The following is a 21,595-nucleotide window of genomic DNA, read 5'->3' on the forward strand; positions in this document are numbered from 1 at the left end:
GAAATCCCAATCGGACCTCGATAACACAAAAATCTACTCCAAACCAAATTTAAAGAAGTTTAAAACCTTTAATGAGCCAACTTTCACTATTAAGCGTTGAAACGCTCCCGGGTCATCCAAAACCCGATCCGAACGTACGCCTAAGTCCGAAATCATCATACGAACCTATTGAAACCGTCAAATCCCAATTCCGAGGTTGTTCACTCAAAACGTTGACCAAAGTCAAACTTAGCCCTTTTTACCAACCTTAAGGAATCAAATGTTCCGATTTTAACCCGAACCCTTTCAAATCCCGAACTAACCATCCCCACAAGTCATGAAACAGTAAAGCACATATGGGATTCTTATTTAGGGGAATGGGGTTCTAAAAAGCAAAATGACCGGTCAGGTCATTACATTCTCCACCTCTTAAACAAACGTTCGTCCTCAAACGGGTCTAGAATCCTACCTGGAGTGCTGGATAAGTGTGTATATATGCTCTGCGTGTCCTTCTAAGACTCCCAAGTCGCCTCCTCGACTGGTTGGCCCCTCCACTGAACCTTTACCATGGAAATCCTCGTAGACCTCAACTGGTGAACCTGCCTATCAACAATGGCAACTGGATCTTCCTAATAACCCAGGCTCTCATCTAACTGGATGGTGCTAAAGTCTAACACATGTGACCTATTGGCATGATACCTCCGGAGCATAGACACGTGGAAAATCGGATGAACTCCCGATAGACTAGGAGGCAAAGCAAGCTTATAAGCAACCTCCTCAACTCGTCTCAACACCTCAAATGAGCCTATAAACCTTGGGCTCAACTTGCCCTTCTTCTCGAATCTCATGATCCCCTTCATTGAAGAGACTTTCAAGAGGACCTTCTCGCCCACCATAAATGATAAATCACGCGCCTTCTGATCCATGTAACTCTTCAGTTTGGATTGTGCTGTACGAAGTTGCTCCTGAATCAACTTTACCTTTTCAAAGGCATCCTTCACCAAATCAGTATAATATAACTTAGCCTCGCTGGCTTAAACCATCCGATGGGAGAACGAAATCGCCGACCATATAAAGCCTCAAATGGAGCCATCTCGATGCTGGACTGATAACTGTTGTTGTAAGCAAAATCGGCCAAAGGCAAGAATCGATCCCACTGCCCTCCAAAGTCAATCACACATGATCTGAGCATGTCCTCCAAGATCTGAACTGTCCGCTCCGACTGCCCGTTGGTCTGTGGAAGAAAGGCTGTGCTAAGCTCTACCCGGGTTCCCAACTCACTCTGTACTGCTCTTCAGAAATGCAAAGTAAACTTAGGGCCTCTATCTGATATGATGGAAACAGGCGCACCATGCAACCGAACTATCTCCTGAATATAAATCCGGGCCAACCTCTCTGAATTATACATGGTCACAACCGAAATGAAGTGTGCCGACTTGGTCAATCTGTGGACAATGACACAAACTGCATCAAACTTCCGCAAGGTCCGCAGCAACCCAACTATAAAGTCCATAGTAATGCGCTCCTATTTTCACTCAAGTATAGTTATCTGCTGGAGTAGTCCACCTGGCCTCTGGTGCTCATACTTAACCTGCTGGTAATTTACACACCTCGCAAAATACTCAACTATGTCCTTCTTCATCCGCCGCCACCAATAATGCTGCCTCAGGTCGCAATACATCTTCATAGCACCTGGATGAATAGAATACCGAGAATTGTGTGCCTTCTCTAGAATCCTTTCCATCAGCCCATCAACATTAGGAACACAAAGACAACCCTGGAGTCGCAGAACACCATCATCGCCGATAGTAACCTCCTTGGCACCACCTTGCAGTACCGTCTCTCTAAGAACCAACAAGTGTGGATCATCAAACTAACAAGCCTTGATCTTCTCCAATAGTGAAGACTGGGCAATGACGTATGCAAGAACTCGGTTGGGCTCTGAGATATCCAACCTCACAAGTCTGTTAGCCAAGGACCGAATTTCCAAAGCTAATGGCCTCTCCTCTACTGAGATGAATGCCAAACTACCCATACTCTCCGCCTTTCTGCTCAAGGCATCCGCGACTACATTCGTCTTGCCCGGATGATAAAGGATGGTAATATCATAGTCCTTTAGTAACTCAAGCCACTTGCGTTAAATTGAGATCCTTCTATTTGAACAAATGTTGCAAGATGCGATGATCGGTGTAAACCTTAGGACACCCCATAAAGATAATGCCTCCAGATCTTAAGAGCATGAAAAATAGCGGCAAACTCCAAATTGTGTATAGGGTAATTCTTCTCATGGGGCTTCAGCTGACGTGAAGCATATGCAATAACTTGCCCCTCATGCATAAATACACAACCCAAACCAATGCGTGAAGCGTCGCATTACACAGTATACATCCCAGAACCGGAAGGCAACACTAGAATTGATGTCGTAGTCAAAGTTGTCTTAAGCTTCTGAAAGCTCGCTTTACAATCATCAGACCAACAGAACAGAGCACCCTTCTGTGTCAATCTAGTCAAAGGTGCTGCAATAGATTAGAAGCACTCCACAAACCGACGATAATAACCTGCTAACCCTAAGAAGCTCCTGATCTCAATTGTCGTAGTGGGACGAGGCCAACTCTGAACTGCTTCAATCTTCTTGGGATCCACCTTAATACCCTCACCTGACACAACATGCCCCAAGAAGGCTATAGAATCTAGCCAAAACTCACACTTGGAGAACTTAGCATATAGTTTTTGTTCCCGCAAGGTCTGAAGCACCATTCTCAAATGCTGCTCGTGCTCCTCCATGCTTCGCGAGTAGATCAAGATGTCATCAATGAAGATGATGACAAACGAATTAATATATGGCCTGAACACCCTGTTCATCAAATCCATAAATGTCGCCGAGGGGTTAGTCAGACCGAAGGACATCACTAGGAACTCATAATGGCCATATCTAGTCCGGAAGGAAGTCTTCGGAACATCCGAATCCCGAATCTTCAACTGATGGTAACCCGATCTCAAGTCGATCTTAGAGAACACCCTGGCACCCTGCAACTGGTCAAAAAAATCATCAATACGTGGCAACGGGTACTTGTTCTTAATGGTAACTTTTTTCAACTGGCGGTAATCAACGCACATCCGCATAGTCCTATCTTTCTTCTTCACAAATAACACCGGTGCACCCTAAGGCGATACACTCGGCCTGACGAACCCTTTTGCTAGCAATTCCTTAAGTTGTTCCTTCAACTTTTTCAAATCTTTCGGAACCATACAGTACGGTAAGATAGATATAGGCTGGGTACCTGGAGCCAAATCAATGCAGAAATCGATATCGCGATGTGGTGCCATGCCTGGAAGATCAAAAGGAAACACATCGGAGAACTCCCGGACTATGGGCACTATATCAATCACAAGAGTCTCTGTAGTATTATCCCGAACATAAGCTAGATAAGCCAAACAACCCTTCTCGACCATGTCAAGCCTTCAGAAAAGAGATAACCCGGCTAGATGCACTGGCAGATGAACCTTTCCACTCCAATCTAGGAAACTTTGGCATTGCTAAGGTAACAATATTGGCATGGCAATCAAGGATGGCGTGATATGGAGATAACTAATCCATGCCTAGGATGACCTCAAAGTCAGTCATATGAAGCAGCAGAAGATCCGCTCTAGTCTCATAACCACAGAATGTAACAATGCAAGACCGATAGACCCGATCCACAACAACAAAAATCGCCCACTAGAGTGGACACATAAACAGGAGTACCCAAGGACTCACGAGGAACATCCAGGAAAAGAGAAAACGGATATGACACATATGAATAGGTAGACCTTGGATCAAATAATACTGAATCATCCCTACCGTAGACAGAAATAATACATGTAATCACGGCATCTGAGGCCACTGCATCTGGTCTGGCAAGAAAGCATAGAATCTAGTTGGAGCGCCACCTGCCTAGCCTCCACCTGCCTGGCCTCCACCTCTAGGATGACCCCTATCCACCTTCCCTCCGCCTCTGAGTGGCTGGACGACTGGTGCAGCTACTGGTGCTATAATCATAGGTTGAGGACCCTGCTGCACTGCCTTGCCCTGAAACCTGGGGCAGAACCTCCGCACATGGATGAGATCCCCGTAATCAAAACAACCTCTCGGTACAGTGGACTGCTGACTTGAAGTCGAACCTTGATGGACTGAATACCTACTGGATGAACCCTAAATAGCTGGTGGGCGGTAGGAACTCTCTGGCATAGCGCTAAAATAGGGTCGCACTGGAGCATCCCGAGAAGGCGGCGGTGCTGGATATGTGGGCCTGCTAGGCTGACCTCTCCTAAACTGACCTCTGCCCCCAGACGGAGCACCACTGAACCCTTCGGAATAACGGAATCGCTTGTCCGCAATATCTGCTCTCGGCCCCGCTGACAAACACCCTTGATCCTCCGAGATATCTCCACAACTAGCTCGTAAGAAGTCCCCATCTCAACCTCTCGGGCCATGGTGGCCTGGATACCAGAGTGCAACCATGCAACAAACCTTTGCACTCTCCTTGCATCAGTAGGAAGTATCATGAGTGCATGACGAGACAACTAAGAGAATCTCGCCTCATAGTCAGTCACTGACATCTGACCCTGCTGAAGCTGCTCGAATTGAAACAACAACTCTTCCCTATGAGAGGGTAGAATATACCTATCCAAGAAAAGGCGTGTAAACTGATCCCAAGTAATGGGAGGAGAACCTGCTGGTCTACCGAGAAGATAGGACTTCCACCACCTACGGGCCCTGCCCTCCAGCTGGAAAGTAGTGAAATCCACCCCGTGGGACTCTAATATACTCATGTTGTGCAGTCTGTCCCTGCACCGATCAATGAAGTCCTTGGCATCCTCATGTCGCTCACCTCCGAAGTCAGGAGGGTTTAGCCTAGTCCATCTGTCCAATAGTTTATGTGGCTCGCCTGCCACAGCTGGTCTGGGCTCAGGTACGGCTGCGGCCACTGGCTGGGCTCCACCCACGGGTAGTGTGCACGGGGTCTGATATACAGCAGCTGCATGCCCAGGATTCTGAGCAGTAGGGGTCTGTGCTCACCCTCCAGCCTGAGATGTGGCTGGGTCTGCTGGAAATAAACCAGCCTGGGTCATAGTATCCATGAATCGTAGCATACGGCCCATGACCTCCCTGGAAGCCCGGTGTTAACATGAAATCTATCGGGCTGTCTCTAGCAACATGGGGGGAGCAGCTCCTCCCGAGTCTAGAATATCCGTTGTGCGCGTTCTCACCATATGCGAGAGAATAAGAGAAAGATAGTTAGTATAACATTAACTGCAAGATATGAGATGAAGAAAGAGTAGTTTCCTAATGCCCTATAGCCTCTCGAAGATAAGTACGGGCGTCTCCGTACTAATGCACAAGACTCTATTAGGCCTGCTCATAACTTGTGAGACCTACGTGGACCTAGTGCTCTGATACCATGTTATCACGACCCAATTTCGTCTATAGATCGTGATGGCACCCAAAGTTACCGCTAGGCAAGCCAACAGTGAATTAACTTTGTGATTTTTTTTCTTTTAACAATTTAAAAATGGTTGATTTTTAGTAATAGGATAAATAAGAAGTGTAAATTAAATAACATGAGATATAGACAGTTTTAAAATCAAATGAGATAAAATAAATAATCAAAAATCACCAAGTGTCTACTAGCATGATCTCCAAGACCAGGTGTCACAAGTGTATGAGCTACTAGTAGAATATACAAAAATACTACACTACTGTCTGAAGTGAAATAATCAGAAAGTAAAAGCAAAAGAAAGACTTTGGGTGCTGCAGAACGGGCTCGAAAGGCAGCTCACCGCAAAATCTTGTGGAATCAAGGATGCGCGCCAGGATGATAACCAGATGCACCTGCCTCAGATCCTGCATGATTAGTGCAGAAGTGTAGCGTGAGTACATAAACAACATGTACCCAGTAAGTATCTAGTCTAACCTCGAAGAAGTCGTGACGAAATCATCATACGAACCTATTGGAACCGTCAAATCCCGATTCTGAGGTCGTTTGCTCAAAACGTTGACCAAAGTCAAACTTAGCCTTTTTACCAACCTTAAGGAATCAAGTGTTCCGATTTCAACCCGAACCCTTCCAAATCCCGAACTAACCATTTCCGCAAGTCATAAAACAGTAAAAGCACATACACAGAGTCTTATTTAGGGGACCGAGGTTTTAGAAAGCAAAACGACCAGTCGGGTCATTACAATAGCAGTCTTAGTGGATAACGTGCAATAATTTTTATTTTTATTTTGACATAAAATATTCTCAACTTAACGATTTATGATTAAGAAAAAAATAATTTTGAATAGTCAACGATTTATTAAAAAATTTTGAGGATTTACAAGGTTAGTTACACACAATTGCATAAAGTTCTAGTAGGCGAGCCCAGTACGTTGGGCGTTGGGCGTGTCTGGAGCGTAAGCCCCGACGGCCGAGGTGTAAGTCTCACGGAACTAAGCCCCACACATACGCCCAGGGGCGTTTTGCGAGTGCTCCGCCCCAGGGCGAACCCCGGGCGAGTCCCAATTCTACCTTTTAAAACAGAGGAACTAACAAGAGATGATAAAATATAACATTCGATTACCTATCATAGTATTGTGATTTATACAGAACTAAATCATCATTGTATGATATATACTAATATACTAGATTATTATTATATTTTATATACTATTAAATATTATCGTTATACTGTGTATATATACATTATACACAATTATATACTATTATAATATTGTCGATATATGTATTCCACGTATATATTTATTATCCACTATTATTAACACTAATATACAATCAATATATACATATGGCTGAAAATTTTATGATAAAATATAACATTAATATGCGCATGTTTGTTACTTGGTATATTATCTGGTGTAATTATACACGATTTACATCGTGTATAATTATCTATTATACTTTGTACATAATTTATTATAATTTATACATGGTTTATACAACATATATTAATGTAATTATGTAATTATATTTCATGATTCCGTATGTATATTATTATACATGTTAAATTCCAGATTTATTAGTCTCATTTTTCTTGTAAATAGGAACAAAGAGATTGTGAAATACGAGCAATAAGTGCAAGTAATTTTTCGATAGTTGATTAACATTTAATTTTTTTATGTATAAAAATGATACGTAACTATTCTCTTGAAAATATTACCTAGCAAAGAAATAGGAAGCAGACGTTTAGGATTGCTTGTTCCGTGAATCTCGTCAGCTTGATTTTTTAGGAATTGAATCGATTTGGATTTTCGTGAACGTGATTCTCAGTCAAGATTTATAGGTTTTTATTAAGGAATATAATTATTTAGTGGCCATGTTATGTTAATTACCTACTCTGCTAGGTTTATATAAAAGTTTCTTAAATATTGCCTAATTATAGGTATTGCCGGGTAAATAGTTTCAAGCGCATGAGTATTTGCCTAAGACTCAATAATTTTTCCAATGTAAATCATTATTTTTCTTGTTCCGAAGTTAATAGTGTAGAAATGGCGTGGTATAGCCACTTTTTAAGTGGTATTTACTTTTTAGCAGTGTTTTTAATGTTGAACAAAAATAGCCACTACTCTATTAAAATTGATACGAAAAGTCTTTTTTACCCTTTCTTCATGAGTGATGTGTAAATATTAAGGACATGGTGTCCTTAACTTCATGAGTGATGTGTAAAATATTAAGGACACTGTCCTTAGCATTTACATTGCATACATGAAGTTAAGGATACCATGTCCTTAATATTTACAATGCACATATGAAGTTAAGGACATGATGCCCTAAAGTTTAACAATAGAAGTTGCAAATACAAGTTAATGATATTATGTCATTAACATTTACATTGCATATATGAAGTTAAGGACACCATGTCCTTAATATTTACACTGCACATATGAAGTTAAGGACACCATGTCCTTAATATTTATATTGCACATATGAAGTTAAGGACATCATGTCCTAAAGTTTAACAACAGAAGTTGCAAATATAAGTTAATAATATTATGTCCTTAACATTTACATTGCACACATGAAGTTAATGACACCATGTTCTTAATATTTACACAACACATATGAAGTTAAGGACACCATGTCCTTAATATTTACACATCACTCATGAAGTTAAGGACACTATGTCCTTAACATTTACATTGCACACATGAAGTTAAGGACACCATGTCCTTAACATTTACACTGCACATATGAAGTTAAGGACACCATATCCTTAATATTTACCCATCACTCATGAAGTTAAGGACACTATGTCTTTAATATTTATATTGCACATATGAAGTTAAGGACATCATGTCCTTAACATTTACACTATACATATGAAGTTAAGGACATAATGTCCTAAAGTTTAACAACAGAAGTTGCAAATACAAGTTAATGATATTATGTCCTTAACATTTATATTACATACATGAAGTTAAGGACACCATGTCCTTAACATTTACACTGCACACATGAAGTTAAGGACATGATATCCTAAAGTTTATCAGCAGAAGGTGCAAATATAGGACACTTTGTCCTTAATATTTACACATCACTCATGAAGTCAAGGACACTATGTCCTTAACATTTACAATGAACACATGAAGTTAAGGACACCACGTCCTTAACATTTATATTGCACATATGAAGTTAAGGACATGGTGTCCTAAAGTTTAACAACAGGAGGTGCAAATACAAGTTAAGGACATTATGTCTTTAACATTTACATTGCATACATGAAGTTAAGGACACCATGTCCTTAACATTTACACTATACATATGAAGTTAAGGACATGATGTCCTAAAGTTTAACAAGAGAAGTTGCAAATACAAGTTAATGATATTATGTCCTTAAAATTTACATTGCACACATGAAGTTAAGGACAATATGTCCTTAACATTTATACTGCACATATGAAGTTAAGGACATGATGTCCGAAAGTTTAGCAGTAGAAGGTGCAAATACAAGACACTTTGTCCTTAATATTTACACAACACCTATGTCTAGCACGTGGGTATTTTTGTCCGGCGGGTAAAAATTTATTAAGCACTAGCTAAAGAGTAAATACATTTAAAATAGTGGCTAAAAAGTAAAAATATCTCTAATCAGTGGCTATCTGTGCAGTTCCCACTAAATAGTCTCAAATGGGCCCTCCAAAATTGGGCTTGGGTTGTGTGTGCGCGCGCGCGGGGGGGGGGGGGGGTTATTTCGGTGTTCACATCCTCCTAATTCTTCGGGGACAAAATGGTGCTGATCTGTCTCTGTCCCGTCCACCTGATTTCTTTTCTTTGACAAATATTTGTTTTGCTTTCATATACATATGGGTTTTTCTAGAATAACACCGTTTGCTTTTCAGCATAGTCACAATCTTCTTCTACCAAAGTCTTTCATATCTAGCCTCTCTCTATCTAGTCGACTGACCAGAAATACAACCAGTAATCATAAAATCAAGTGTATCCTCTTAGCGGTAAGAGCTCACTCAGCAGCAGCACCAACAATGGTCAAAGCTATTAGAGTTCATGAACTTGGTGGCCCTGAGGTCTAATTTCTTTACATTTTTTGTCCATTTATCTTTAATTTTAATAATATCGTCGAAAGAAAAAGAATGTTGTGATTTTAATTCATGATCCTATACTGATAATATCTGGGTTGGGGGCACTCGATAGTATTTTGAGGGTAACTTTTCTTGTTTGTTTTAAGTAACACTGGTAGCTTGCCTGCACCTCATCAGTTGCACCAGGTACAATAGTAGGCAGAAAGGAGATTATGAGTATATTCTGCTAAAAGATGTTTGTTTTTGCCTTTTATCCGGCTCTGCTGTCATATTCAACAACAACAACAAACCCAGTGAAATCCCACACGTGGGGTCTGAGGAGGGTAATGTGTACACTGACCTTACCCCGCCTTATGAAAGAAGAGAGTCTATTTTCGATAGACCATCGGCTCAAGAACAATGAAGCTCAAGAACAATGAAAAGGACACAATAAACAAGCAATAGTAATAGCAAGAAAAATAAGATAACGGAAACATATAGCACAACATGTAATAGCAAAGATCTAAGAATACGAAGTTATAAGAGAAGTGCGAAAACTACCGGCAATAATGCCACATCGTCTAACAACAAGGAACTCGGAATAGGAGAATACAAGACTAGTACTAGTACGACTAGAAGAGACTCTCGACTACCTGTCAACCCACAACCCTAATTCTCGACCTCCACACCTTCCTATCGAGGGGTATGTCCTCGATAAGCTGAAGCAGTGCCATGTCCTGCCTAATCACCTCTCCCCACTACTTCCTAGGCGTCCCTCTACCTCTCTTCTCACGCGCCATGGTTAACCTCTCACATCTCTTCACCGGAGCATCGGTGTCTCTTCTCTTCACATGCCCGAACCATCTCAGCCTCGATTCCCACAACTTGTCTTCCATAGGAGCCACACCCACCTTGTTCCTAATAACTTCATTCCTAATCCGGTCTTTCTTGGTATGCTCACACATCCATCTCAACATGCTCATCTCTGCTACTTTCATCTTCTGGACATGAGATTTCTTGACTGGCCAACACTCGGCTCCATACAACATAGTCAGCTTAACTACCACTTTGTAGAACTTGCCCTCAAGTCTTGGTGGCACATTCCTATCACACAAAACACCAGACGCAAGCCTCCATTTCATCCAGCCTGTTCCAGCACGATGCGTAACATCCTCGTCAATCTCTCCCCGTTCCCCTTAATAACAGACCCAAGATATTTTAAACTATCTCTCTTGGGGATGACTTGTGTATCAAGCTTCACCTCCGCTTCTGTTTCCTGCGTCCCCCCACTGAACTTGCACTCCAAGTATTCAGTTTTGGTCCTACTCAACTTGAAATCTTTAGACTCCAGGGTCTGCCTCCACCGCTCCAGCTGATCGTTAACCCAGCAGCGCGTATCATCGATTAGCACTATGCCATCTGCAAATAACATACACCATGACACCTCTCCCTGAATGTGGCTTGTCAGCACGTCCATCGCCAGAGAAAATAAAAATGGGCTAAGAGCTGAACCTTAATGTAACCCCATCATCATCACAGGAAAATAATCCGAGTCTCCTCCCACAGTCCTCACCCGAGTCTTCGCTCAATCGTACATATCCTTAATCACCATAATGTACGCTACCGGAACACCACTAACCTCCCGACATCTCCATAGAACCTCCCTTGGGACTTTATCGTAAGTTTTTTCTAGATCGATGAACACCATATGCAGGTCTCTCTTCCTCTGTCGATACTGCCCTATCAACCTCCTCACAAGATGAATGACTTCTGTGGTCGAACGCCCCAGCATGAAACCAAACTGATTCTCCGAAATAGACACACTCTTCCTCACCCTCCTCTCCACCACCCTCTCCCACGCTTTCATAGTGTGACTCGGTAGCTTGATACCCTTTAGTTGTTATAATTTTGGATATCACCCTTGTTCTTGTACAATGGGACCATCAAACTTCACCTCCATTCTTCGGGCAACATCTTAGTCCTAAAAATGACATTAAACAGTCTTGTAAGCCACTCCAAGCCTGCCTGTCCCACATCATTCCAAAATTCTACCGGGATCTTGTCTGGCCGACTCGCCCTGCCCCTACTCATCTTCCGCATTACCTCCTCAACCTTAATACGCCTACAAAACCTAAAATCACAGTTGGTTCTCTGAGTTCTCCAACTCGCCAAGCACGATGTTCCTGTTCCCATCCTCGTTCAAAAGTTTATGGAAGTATGACTACCACCTGCGCCTAATGCACGACTCTTCCACCCATACCTTGCCGTCCTTGTCTTTGATGCACCTCACTTGGTCCAGGTCTCGAGCCTTCCTCTCTCGAACCTTGGCTAACCTGAACAGTCTCTTGTCACTGCCTCTGTCCCCAAGTTCCGCATTTTGGCGTTCAAATCCTGCTGTCTTAGCCGCCGTGACCACTAACTTCGCCTCTTTCTCAGCCTTCTTATGACACTCCCTGAGCGTCCTCCTTTCCTCCTCGTCGGCGCTCTCCACTAGCTTCATATACGTCGTTTTCTTGGCTTCTACTTTATCTTGGAACTCTCCATTCCACCACCAGTCCCCTTTGTGGTCCCCGGAGAAACCCTTTGTGACCCTAACACCGCTCTAGCAGCTTCCCTAATGCTGCCTGCTGTCGAGTTCCACATACTACTCGCGTCCCACAACTCCTCCAAGCCCCCATATCTAACAACTTCTCCCCCAATGCCTGAGTTTTATCCTTAGTCAAGGCTCCCCACTTGATCTTAGGTTGACCAAGCACCGCTCTCTTCTTCTTCTACCTCTTAATCTCCAACTCCATAACCAAGAGCCTATATTGGGTCGAAAGCCACTCACTCGGAATAACCTTACAATCAGTGCATAAGCTCTAGCAAAATCCAGCAATGAAGTATCACCTTCGTTCCTAACTCCAAAATTAAACCCGCCATGCACACTATCATAGCCCCTAGTTGTCTTCCCAATATGGCCATTAAAATCACCTCCTATGAAAATCTTGTCGGTGTGTGGAATACCACGCACCACCTCATCTAAATCCTCCCAGAAGTGCCTTTTGACCTCCTCTCCCAAGCCCGCTTGCGGTGCGTATGCATTAATCACGCTTAAAGTGAGCCTACCTACCACTAGCTTAATAGCCATCAATCTATCGTTCACCCTCTTAACATCTATCACCAACTCCCTCAGATCTCTATCTACTAAGATACCTACTCCGCTCTTGCCCCTAGCACCCCTTGAGTACCACAGTTTATACCCGTAAACCTCACGGGCCCTAGTACCTACCCATCTAGTCTCTTGGACACACGCTATATTGATCTTCCTCTTTTGGAGAATCTTCCCTAGTTCTATAGACTTCCCTGTCAATGTCCCTATGTTCCATGACCCAACACGCAGCCTAGCGGAACCCTTACCCCCCTTACTACCCTTGCCCCCCCGCCCCCTACCCCACCCGAGGACATGACCTCACTCTGCCATCACTCACACCGTCCACTCTAATCTAACGGATACTACGCTAGCACCACTATAACTTGTAGCAAGATAAACTACGCAAGAAATAAAGTCTACTATATAAGGCCCTATAAAGTCTACGAAGAGGATGCCAGATGAGTGGAGGTGGAGTACGATGATTACGCTGTACAAGAACAAATGTGATATCCAAAATTGTAACAACTATAGGGGTATCGAGTTACTGAGTCATACCATGAAAGTTTGGGAGAAGGTGGTGGAAGGGAGGGTAAGGAGGGCGGTGTCTATATGAGAGAACCAATTCGGGTCGTTCTACTACGGAAGCTATCCACCTTATTAGGAGGTTAGTGGAACAGTACAGAGATAGGAAAAGGGATTTGCACATGGTGTTTATTGACCTGGAGAAGGCGTATGATAAGGTCCCTAAGGACGTTCTTTGGAGATGCCTGGAGGTGAAAGGTGTACCAGTAGCTTATATTAGGGCGATAAAAGATATGTATGATGGAGTTAAGACTCGGGTTAGAACTGTGGTAGGTGACTCAGAGCCTTTTCCGGTGGTTATGGGGTTACACTAAGGATTTGCGCTCAGCCCGTTCTTATTTTCCCTTGCGATGGACACACTGACACACCATATTCAAGGGGAGGTCCTTGGTATATGTTGTTCGCTGATGATATAGTTTTGATTGATGAGACGCGAGGCGGCGTTAACGAGAGACTGGAGGTATGGAGGCAGGCCCTGGAGTCTAAAGGTTTCAAGTTGAGTAGGACCAAGACGGAATATTTGGAGTGTAAGTTCAGCGACGTGTCGGGGGAAGCGGACGTGGAAGTGAGGCTTGACTCACAAGTCATCCCTAAGAGAGGGAGTTTTAACTACCTAGGGTCTATTATGCAGGGAGATGGTGAGATCGACGGGGATGTCACGCACCGTATCGGGGTGAGGTGGATGAAATGGAGGTTAGCGTCTGGAGTCCTGTGTGACAAGAATGCGCCACCGAAACTTAAAGGTAAGTTCTACAGAGCGGTGGTTAGACCAGCCATGTTGTATGGGGCTGAGTGTTGGCCAATAAAGAGTTCACATATCCAAAAGATAAAAGTAGCAGAAATGAGGATGTTAAGATGGATGTGCGGGCACACTAGGATGGATAAGATTAGGAATGGGGATATTTGGGAGAGAGTGGGCGTGGCTCCTGTGGATGACAAGGTGTGGGAAGCGAGGCTTAGATGGTTCGGGCACGTGCGGAGGAGGAGTCTAGATGCTCCGGTTAGGAGGTGTGAGCGGTGGCTTTGGCAGGTACGAGAAGAAATAGAGGGCGGCCTAAGAAGTATTGGGGCGAGGTGATCAGGCAGGACATGGCACGACTTCAGATTTCCGAGGACATGGCCCTTGATAGGAAGGTGTGGAGGTCGATCAATCGGGTTGTAGGTTAGGAGGTAGCCGAGCGTTTCTCCTCGCTGCGCCGGCTAGTCTGATAGTGTTTTGTCTAGGACTGCTAGCGGTTTTTGTTGTGTTTCACATTTTTGCTGTCTTTCATATTCTGGCCTTTCCATTTATTTGCCGCTGATACTATTTTTCTGGTTTCTGTTGTTGTTACAGATCTATTGTCTCTGAGTCGAGGGTCTCCCGGAAACAGCCTCTCTATCCCTTCGGGGTAGGGGTAAGGTCTGCGTACACTCTACCCTCCCCAGACCCCACTAATGTGATTCTACTGGGTTGTTGTTGTTGTTGTATATAAGGCCCTAGTTGTAAATAAAGGAAATCAAAGCAAGTCCAATTGAAAGCAAACACAACTAAAGAATGGCAAGTCAAATTGAAACAAAAGTCTAAGGGAAAATAACGGAATGGCAGGCAAATACTAGCAAAAAGATATGAATCACCAAAGGCAAGAACGATAGAACCTGGATTAACGTCGAGGATGCCAAGAAGCTGCCGAATGGAGCTTCACAAAAAAATAATACTGTGTATATGTATAAATTAGGATTAAAGCTGTGTAAATTTTGCATAAATATTTTATTTGAACCCACTTGACAACTATTATTTTACCACTAAATTTATATACTTCTAAGATTGAACTCACTTGCACAAAATCCTGGGTCCGCCACTGGAGGTATAGACCTGTGGGACGGTCGCCGGTACCAATAAAGCCGTCTGGATTGGGCCTGCCGGTGCCAATAAAACCGCCGGTAGTGCACACCGGAGAGACTGCAGGAATGCTGCTTAACCCACGTCCGCAGAAGAGAGAGAAGAGAAAAAAGAAGAAGAAAAGAGAGACGGAGAATGAAAGAGAAACCGAAAGAAAAAAAAATAAAGAATGGGGGCACTGGAGGACAGCGGCAAGCAGACTTACCGGAATCCGACCAGAAAAGCGTGAGAGAAGGAAGAGCAGAAGAAAGGAATCGAGAGGGGAGAGGGTTCAGCAAGAGGAAGAAGGAGGAAAAGGGTAGATGATGCCTGGCCGGAGGCCCGCCGGCGCCGATTGCTACCAGAAAAAGAAGGGGGGAGATAGGAGACGGGTAGAGAGAGAAAGAAAAGGGAAGAAGAGAAAAGATGAAGGAAAGAAAGAGAAGTAGCGAGGGGACTTACCTGTGTATGCCGGCAACGGGATGGCGACGGAGACGGCGAGGGAGGTGAGGCGCTGGTGGTGTTTGATTAGGGCTTTGACCATTAGAGAGAGAGAGAGGAGGATAATTTTGCTGTCATATTCATGTTTAAAAACTTGAAACTTTAATTACTTGATTTTTTTTGGTTCTTTGTTGAAGTTTTCTTGATGTGTTTTGAGGGTAGCAGGAGAATAAATATTAACGACAAGGCCACTTCTTTTGTAGGTCCTCAAATGGGAGGACGTCCAAGTAGGAGAACCAAAGGATGGAGAGATCAAGGTGAAAAATAAGGCAATTGGCCTCAACTTCATTGATGTATATTTCCGAAAAGGAGTTTACAAAGCTGCTGCACTTCCCTTTACACCAGGTGTTTATCACTTATCTCTGTCAATTATTTTCTCCATTTTCTTCTTCTATATGATGCTTAAAGGTCTCTTCATGAACTTTTGCGATTGGAAATACGTGTTATATGTGTCAAGATCCTATTTTTAAATTGAAGACATACATTAAACCCCCTTCTCAATTGTAGGCATCCATTAATTTGAATATCTTCTGCTGGTTATGATTAACTTTAGAACTGCAACATATGCAAAAAGAAAAGCCTGCATCTGCTTTGGCATGAATTTCTCCACTACGCATGGGATGATATGTTGTTTATTGAAAGTTAAATAGGTATTCTCCATATGGAGGTTCCCCTATACCGGAATCTCTGAATATATGTTGAGTTTCAATTCCCTGAAGCATTTTGTCGATTACTATGCCCTTCCACTCACAGCCTAACGCGTTATCCACTTTAAAACTAGTTTTTCGGTACTGCAGATCTGCAATTTAGGCGATGATTCACAGGCAATAAAGAGGCAAAGTAAACTAGATTCATAAAGATTCTGCTTTACCACAAGACCGGCCCATATGCTTGTCCAACCAAAAAAAAGGACAGGGACATGTACTTCTCATTATTACCATTGACACTTCAATGATGATTCTTGTTTCGTCTAGAGAAGGATTTTTTTTTGTGTGCATCTAGTTATTAACTGTGTGTATTTGAATGGTTCAACTTCTTTTCTTGTTTCTTGGGACATGCTAGATTCTTACATATGGAGTTATAGAAGATGATAGAGGTTATTTTTATTTGTTGATAAACTGTAGAAGATCATTATGTAGGTAGCATTCAATTGCTTTAAATTCTTTGTGTCAGGTATGGAGGCCGTAGGGGTTGTGACAGCTGTTGGTCCCGGATTGACGGGGAGGAAAGTTGGAGACATTGTTGCATATGCTGGCAATCCTATGGGTGCATATGCTGAGGAACAGATCCTTCCTGCCAATAAAGTTGTGCCTGTTCCTCCCTCTATTGAGCCCACTGTTGCAGCATCCGTACTTCTCAAAGGCATGACTGCTCAGTTCCTACTGCGCCGCTGCTTCAAAGTACGTAAATCATAGTTTTACAGCAGCCCAGTTTCCTTTCTTTCTTTTTCCATCGTTTCCTCCTTTGGTTGAACGGGTCATGCTTATATTACAAACTAGATGATTTGCTTATATTACAAACTAGATGATTTGGATTATGCAGTGCAGAAAAAGTCCTCATCCATTAACATCCATCAGCATACAAGCTTTAAGAACTCTTAAACGGGCATGATGGAGTGTTGTTTTATGATTTATGAATATTTTATCTACATGTTAATCAGTGCAATCATAATATAAGGACCATTTTTAGGGAAGATACTCAATACTATTTGATCAACTCTTATTACTGGAAATTCAACCTTCAGATATTGACTGCACTACTAATGGATGATTAGCAATTAGATGTACATCCCGTGATGGAGGTTCTTTTATTAAAGTAAACTAATCTATAGTTTGGTGATCCAGCAGGTTGCTAGATCCTATTGCTTTTGACAATAGCATCGTGTTTCTCATAGTTAATGCATGAGTAACTACAACTTGATGAAGTAAAAGGCATAGTATCCAGTGGTATGTCTAGGTGTGATTTAGGAGTTGAGGGCTAGTTATCTAGATGAGCATACCACAGATGATTATGGATCTTTTCCTCTTCTACTTTTTGAAGACTTTCCAACTTCTAAATTTTCCCGAGCATTTTGTTTTTAATTTTTTGAGATAATGAGAGAAATAGAAGACAAGGACATTAAAACTATGTATCCTATATGCATTACAAAGACATAAGTATAGTCCCTACTCCATTTTTGACTCCAGTATCTGGCAGATTTGTGCTCTGGATGGCTATGCTTCTTCTAAGATCCTGATATTCTCAGTACCAGAGCAACTTTGGGGAGCTGTCGAGTGGCTGATATTCTTTAATTTCCTGTTCCTTTTAATTGATTGTTTGCAGCTAGTTAGTGTAGCAGGAAAAACATCAGGAAATAAAAAATAAAGAAAAAAAATGAATTGTTCGAAACCTTGAAGGTCATGGTATACGTTTTATCATGAGTGCGTTGTTTTACTAGTTTCTAGTTTTCTAAAAGGTTAAGTGGTTAACATATGGTATCTCCGATCTCTCCCGATCAGTGTCAGGTACCCCATAAATTGAATTGTTAGAGATTTTCAGAATCCCTTGGGAATCCCGGACCATGGGAAGGGGGGCAAATGCTTTTAAACTAAATTTGAAGGTTGAGGCAGTCAGAGTTTGTAGAATAGTATGCTATAACCCAAGGGTTTGGCCAAGTGATCAATAAAGTCGGAGGAGAACCATGAGGTCTCAAGTTCATATCCCACCCAGTGGAGGTAAAAAATACTCGGTGATTTCTTCTCATATGCCCAAGCCTTGGTGAGAAGAGTTACCCGGTATCTGTGCCGGTGAGAGGTAGCAGGTACCCTTAGTTGAGATGCTCGCAAGCTGGCCCATAAAACCACCGTCATGAAAAAAAATAAAAAATAGCATGTTATAAATCCAACATGCTGAACATGAACCATCTCTGCTTCCCAGAGCAGTGATTTTGCAGCACTACTAACTGAATTAAGAGACCGACGAACAGGAAGGAAAAGAAATGACCTTTACATGATTTTTGCATGTAATGTTTAGGATATTATCCATCCATTTCCTTTTAGTTGAAACTTTATAACTTTTTAAATCCTTTTTAGTTGAATTGTTTTTTCTCTCTCTTAGTTTCTTAATTACAAACTAATATAGATTCTTTACTTTCATCAAATTATACTGTGTTGCATCGTATTACAGGTTGAACATGGGCACACAGTACTTGTTCATGCTGCAGCAGGTGGAGTTGGCTCCCTATTGTGCCAATGGGCAAATGCCCTTGGTGCTACAGTCATTGGGACTGTATCAACTAAAGAGAAGGCAGCCCAAGCAAAAGATGATGGCTGTCATCATGTCATAATATATAAGGAAGAGGATTTTGTCACTCGTGTCAATGAGATCACATCTGGCCAAGGTGTTGAAGTTGTCTATGATTCTGTTGGGAAAGATACCTTTCAGGTATTGGTATTTAAATTCGTTCTTTGTCAACAAGTAGTCTCAATTCACTTACAAGAAAACAATGCATTCATCAGAATGGTGAAGTTTGTTCATGTAGGTTTGGGTTTGAAATAATTTAGATAAATGTATATTTTTAGCCGCTCCTAAAAATAATAGCCGACAAAATATGTATTTTTTGTATATATGTGTATGATATACAAAACAAATACATATTTATACACTTTTTGGCTAGCGAATGCAAATAATTTTGTATTTTCCCTTGAATTTATCATAATCTCTTTAAATGTTGGAGATCATAATCTATTTAAGGTTAATCAGAAGTTGCAAAATAGGCAATAATTCCAACTTCTCAAGGCAAATTGAACGTGACATGTTTAGCCGAAAAGAGAATGAATGAACAAGAAAACAAGGATAGAAAGTATTTGTTGCGTTTATGCCTTTTCCTGAGTAGCCTTTAATTAGGAATTTGTTTTTTCATCAGGGATCATTAGACTGCTTAAAAACTCGTGGATACATGGTGAGTTTCGGGCAGTCATCTGGCTCACCAGATCCAGTACCTTTATCAGCTCTTGCAGTGAAATCGCTATTTCTGACTAGGCCGAGCATGATGCACTACACAATAACAAGGGATGAACTACTGGAAACTGCTGGAGAGGTATTTGCAAATGCTGCATCAGGTGTTTTACGTGTCCGTGTCAATCATACTTATCCCTTGTCTCAAGCAGCACAAGCACATGCTGACCTTGAGAGCAGGAAAACATCTGGATCAGTTGTGCTAATTCCAGACTTTGGGTGCTGATCCCACATGAAATGTATGAAACGGCATTGGGGGACTTCAAGTTTATATAATTCTGAGCCGAACCATAATAAATGCCTTTGTACATTCTATGTCGATTTTCATTGCGTGGATGTGCATGTTCAATTTCCGACATGATATTAGTTCCTTAAGTTTCTTCCTAGCTTTTTCCGAGACTGACAACTTCTTTTGGCTCAAATAATGGTGGAATCTCGGAGAATTGCAGGTTGAACGATTCAAGGTCCTGTACAAATAATTTTACTGACTGGACTTCTCTACCATAGCATAAAATATAGGTCTTACTGAAATGGCACTCAAGCGACTTTTGGTGCATTATTGGAATTTTAGCACCAATGAATTTGAATTTCTCTTTTTAAACCTTTAGTGTGCAAATGAAAAGGGAATTGGTATTGATCCCCTTGTAATTGCATGTCTACATCCGTTTTTTTTTAACTGCTATCCTCTCCTTGCCTTCGGTAAATATTCTCTCAGTTGCGTGAAGCACGTTTATGACGGATTTAGATCCCATCCTGTAGAAATAAGTCAAACAATCAGGCTCTTAACCAAATGTTTCGTCCAGCCGCTCTAGGCCCCTAAATATTTAAGGCCCCCAAAAATATGAAGTATTATTATATTATATATATAATTTAGATTTATATAATTACTAATCTTTATGTTCTGTGTGTTGCATGAAATATCTTGTTTCGAATATTAGAAAATACTTTGCGTAAATATTCTAAAACTACTTATTATTGAATATGTATGATACATTTTTGGTCTGTGAATATTATGAAGTTCAATAATATACATAATAATTAACACTATTGAATTTCATAATATTTAATATAACTAATAAATGGGTCCTAAAAATATTTAAAGCCAAGCCATTTATAACAATAAAGAAAAAACTAATTCAGAAAAATACTAATGCGGACAAAATATATATGCTTTTGTCAAAGTAGATTAGTTGTTTCTAAGAAAAGGTCCGGTTAACAACTTAAAGTAACAAATCAGTATGCGTTTGCGAACGCCATATTCATCACCTACATGTTTACCTCACTCCATAATTCTTTAGCGTCAAGCATAATTTTATCAATAAGCTATATCTATCTCATATAATAAGCATCTATCTCAAATTTGTTACTCGTAATTATCTGATACCTTGAAAGAAGTTAGTTGTTAGAGATGGCCTTTTGCCAAAATTTTACAAATGCTCAAGATTTATTAAAAGCATGTCTATAATATTACTGATTAAAAGAAAAAAAGTAGACATTTTAAAGGTACGGTCAATGAGAATGGTGGGAGAATTTCACCAAACAAAAAATGTTATATAATAAAATATACAAAGACAATAATATTTCAAAATAAATATTGTACGTTAAATATATTAATCAAACAAAAGAAAATTTATGTGGGTAAACTCTGTTTGCCTAGAATTCAGTAAAGACTCTTTTAATCATGAGAACTCCTTGTATGAGTAAACTTACGTGATTAATTTGGTTTCAACGTTTTGATTCCTACTGAATATTGAAGTCCTAAATATTAGTGTTTGAGATAGTATTCCCGTAGAACTCAAAGTTCAAGTGCAGTTGAAGTCAACAAAATAAATATTGAAATCACAATTTTATCCACATTAAAATTAATTGTTTGAAAGAATAATTTAGTTTTAATGGGCATAAGAGTCTGGTTAATTAAAATCAAAATACTGAGAATGTAAAATATGAATATTCTTCTATCTGGAATTGGCACTCCAAAACAGTTAGGCATACT

The 21,595-nt window shown here is 41.2% G+C and overlaps 1 protein-coding gene across 1 annotated transcript; it reads left to right on the plus strand.

The window, feature by feature from the left end:
• The first annotated feature begins 9,235 nt into the window (after nt 1–9,235).
• On the plus strand, nt 9,236–20,250 carry LOC104093590 (uncharacterized). The gene is made up of 5 exons (XM_009599355.4): nt 9,236–9,538; nt 15,810–15,951; nt 16,780–17,006; nt 18,772–19,029; nt 19,511–20,250. The coding sequence occupies exons 1-5, from the start codon at nt 9,320–9,322 to the stop codon at nt 19,826–19,828; spliced, it is 1,164 nt and encodes a 387-aa protein (XP_009597650.1). The 5' UTR covers nt 9,236–9,319; the 3' UTR covers nt 19,829–20,250.
• Nucleotides 20,251–21,595: the final 1,345 nt, after the last annotated feature.

This window comes from Nicotiana tomentosiformis, chromosome 5 (genome assembly GCF_000390325.3).
Source record: "Nicotiana tomentosiformis chromosome 5, ASM39032v3, whole genome shotgun sequence".
Lineage (NCBI taxonomy): Eukaryota > Viridiplantae > Streptophyta > Magnoliopsida > Solanales > Solanaceae > Nicotiana > Nicotiana tomentosiformis.

What these genes read in the sequence shown, in the direction of transcription:
- LOC104093590 (XM_009599355.4), top strand. Translation starts at nt 9,320, where the DNA reads ATGGGTTTTTCTAGAATAACACCGTTTGCTTTTCAGCATAGTCACAAT. An exon ending in ATGAACTTGGTGGCCCTGAG is followed by an intron (nt 9,539 to 15,809) that starts GTCTAATTTCTT and finishes CTTCTTTTGTAG; the next exon opens with GTCCTCAAATGGGAGGACGT. An exon ending in TACTGCGCCGCTGCTTCAAA is followed by an intron (nt 17,007 to 18,771) that starts GTACGTAAATCA and finishes ATCGTATTACAG; the next exon opens with GTTGAACATGGGCACACAGT.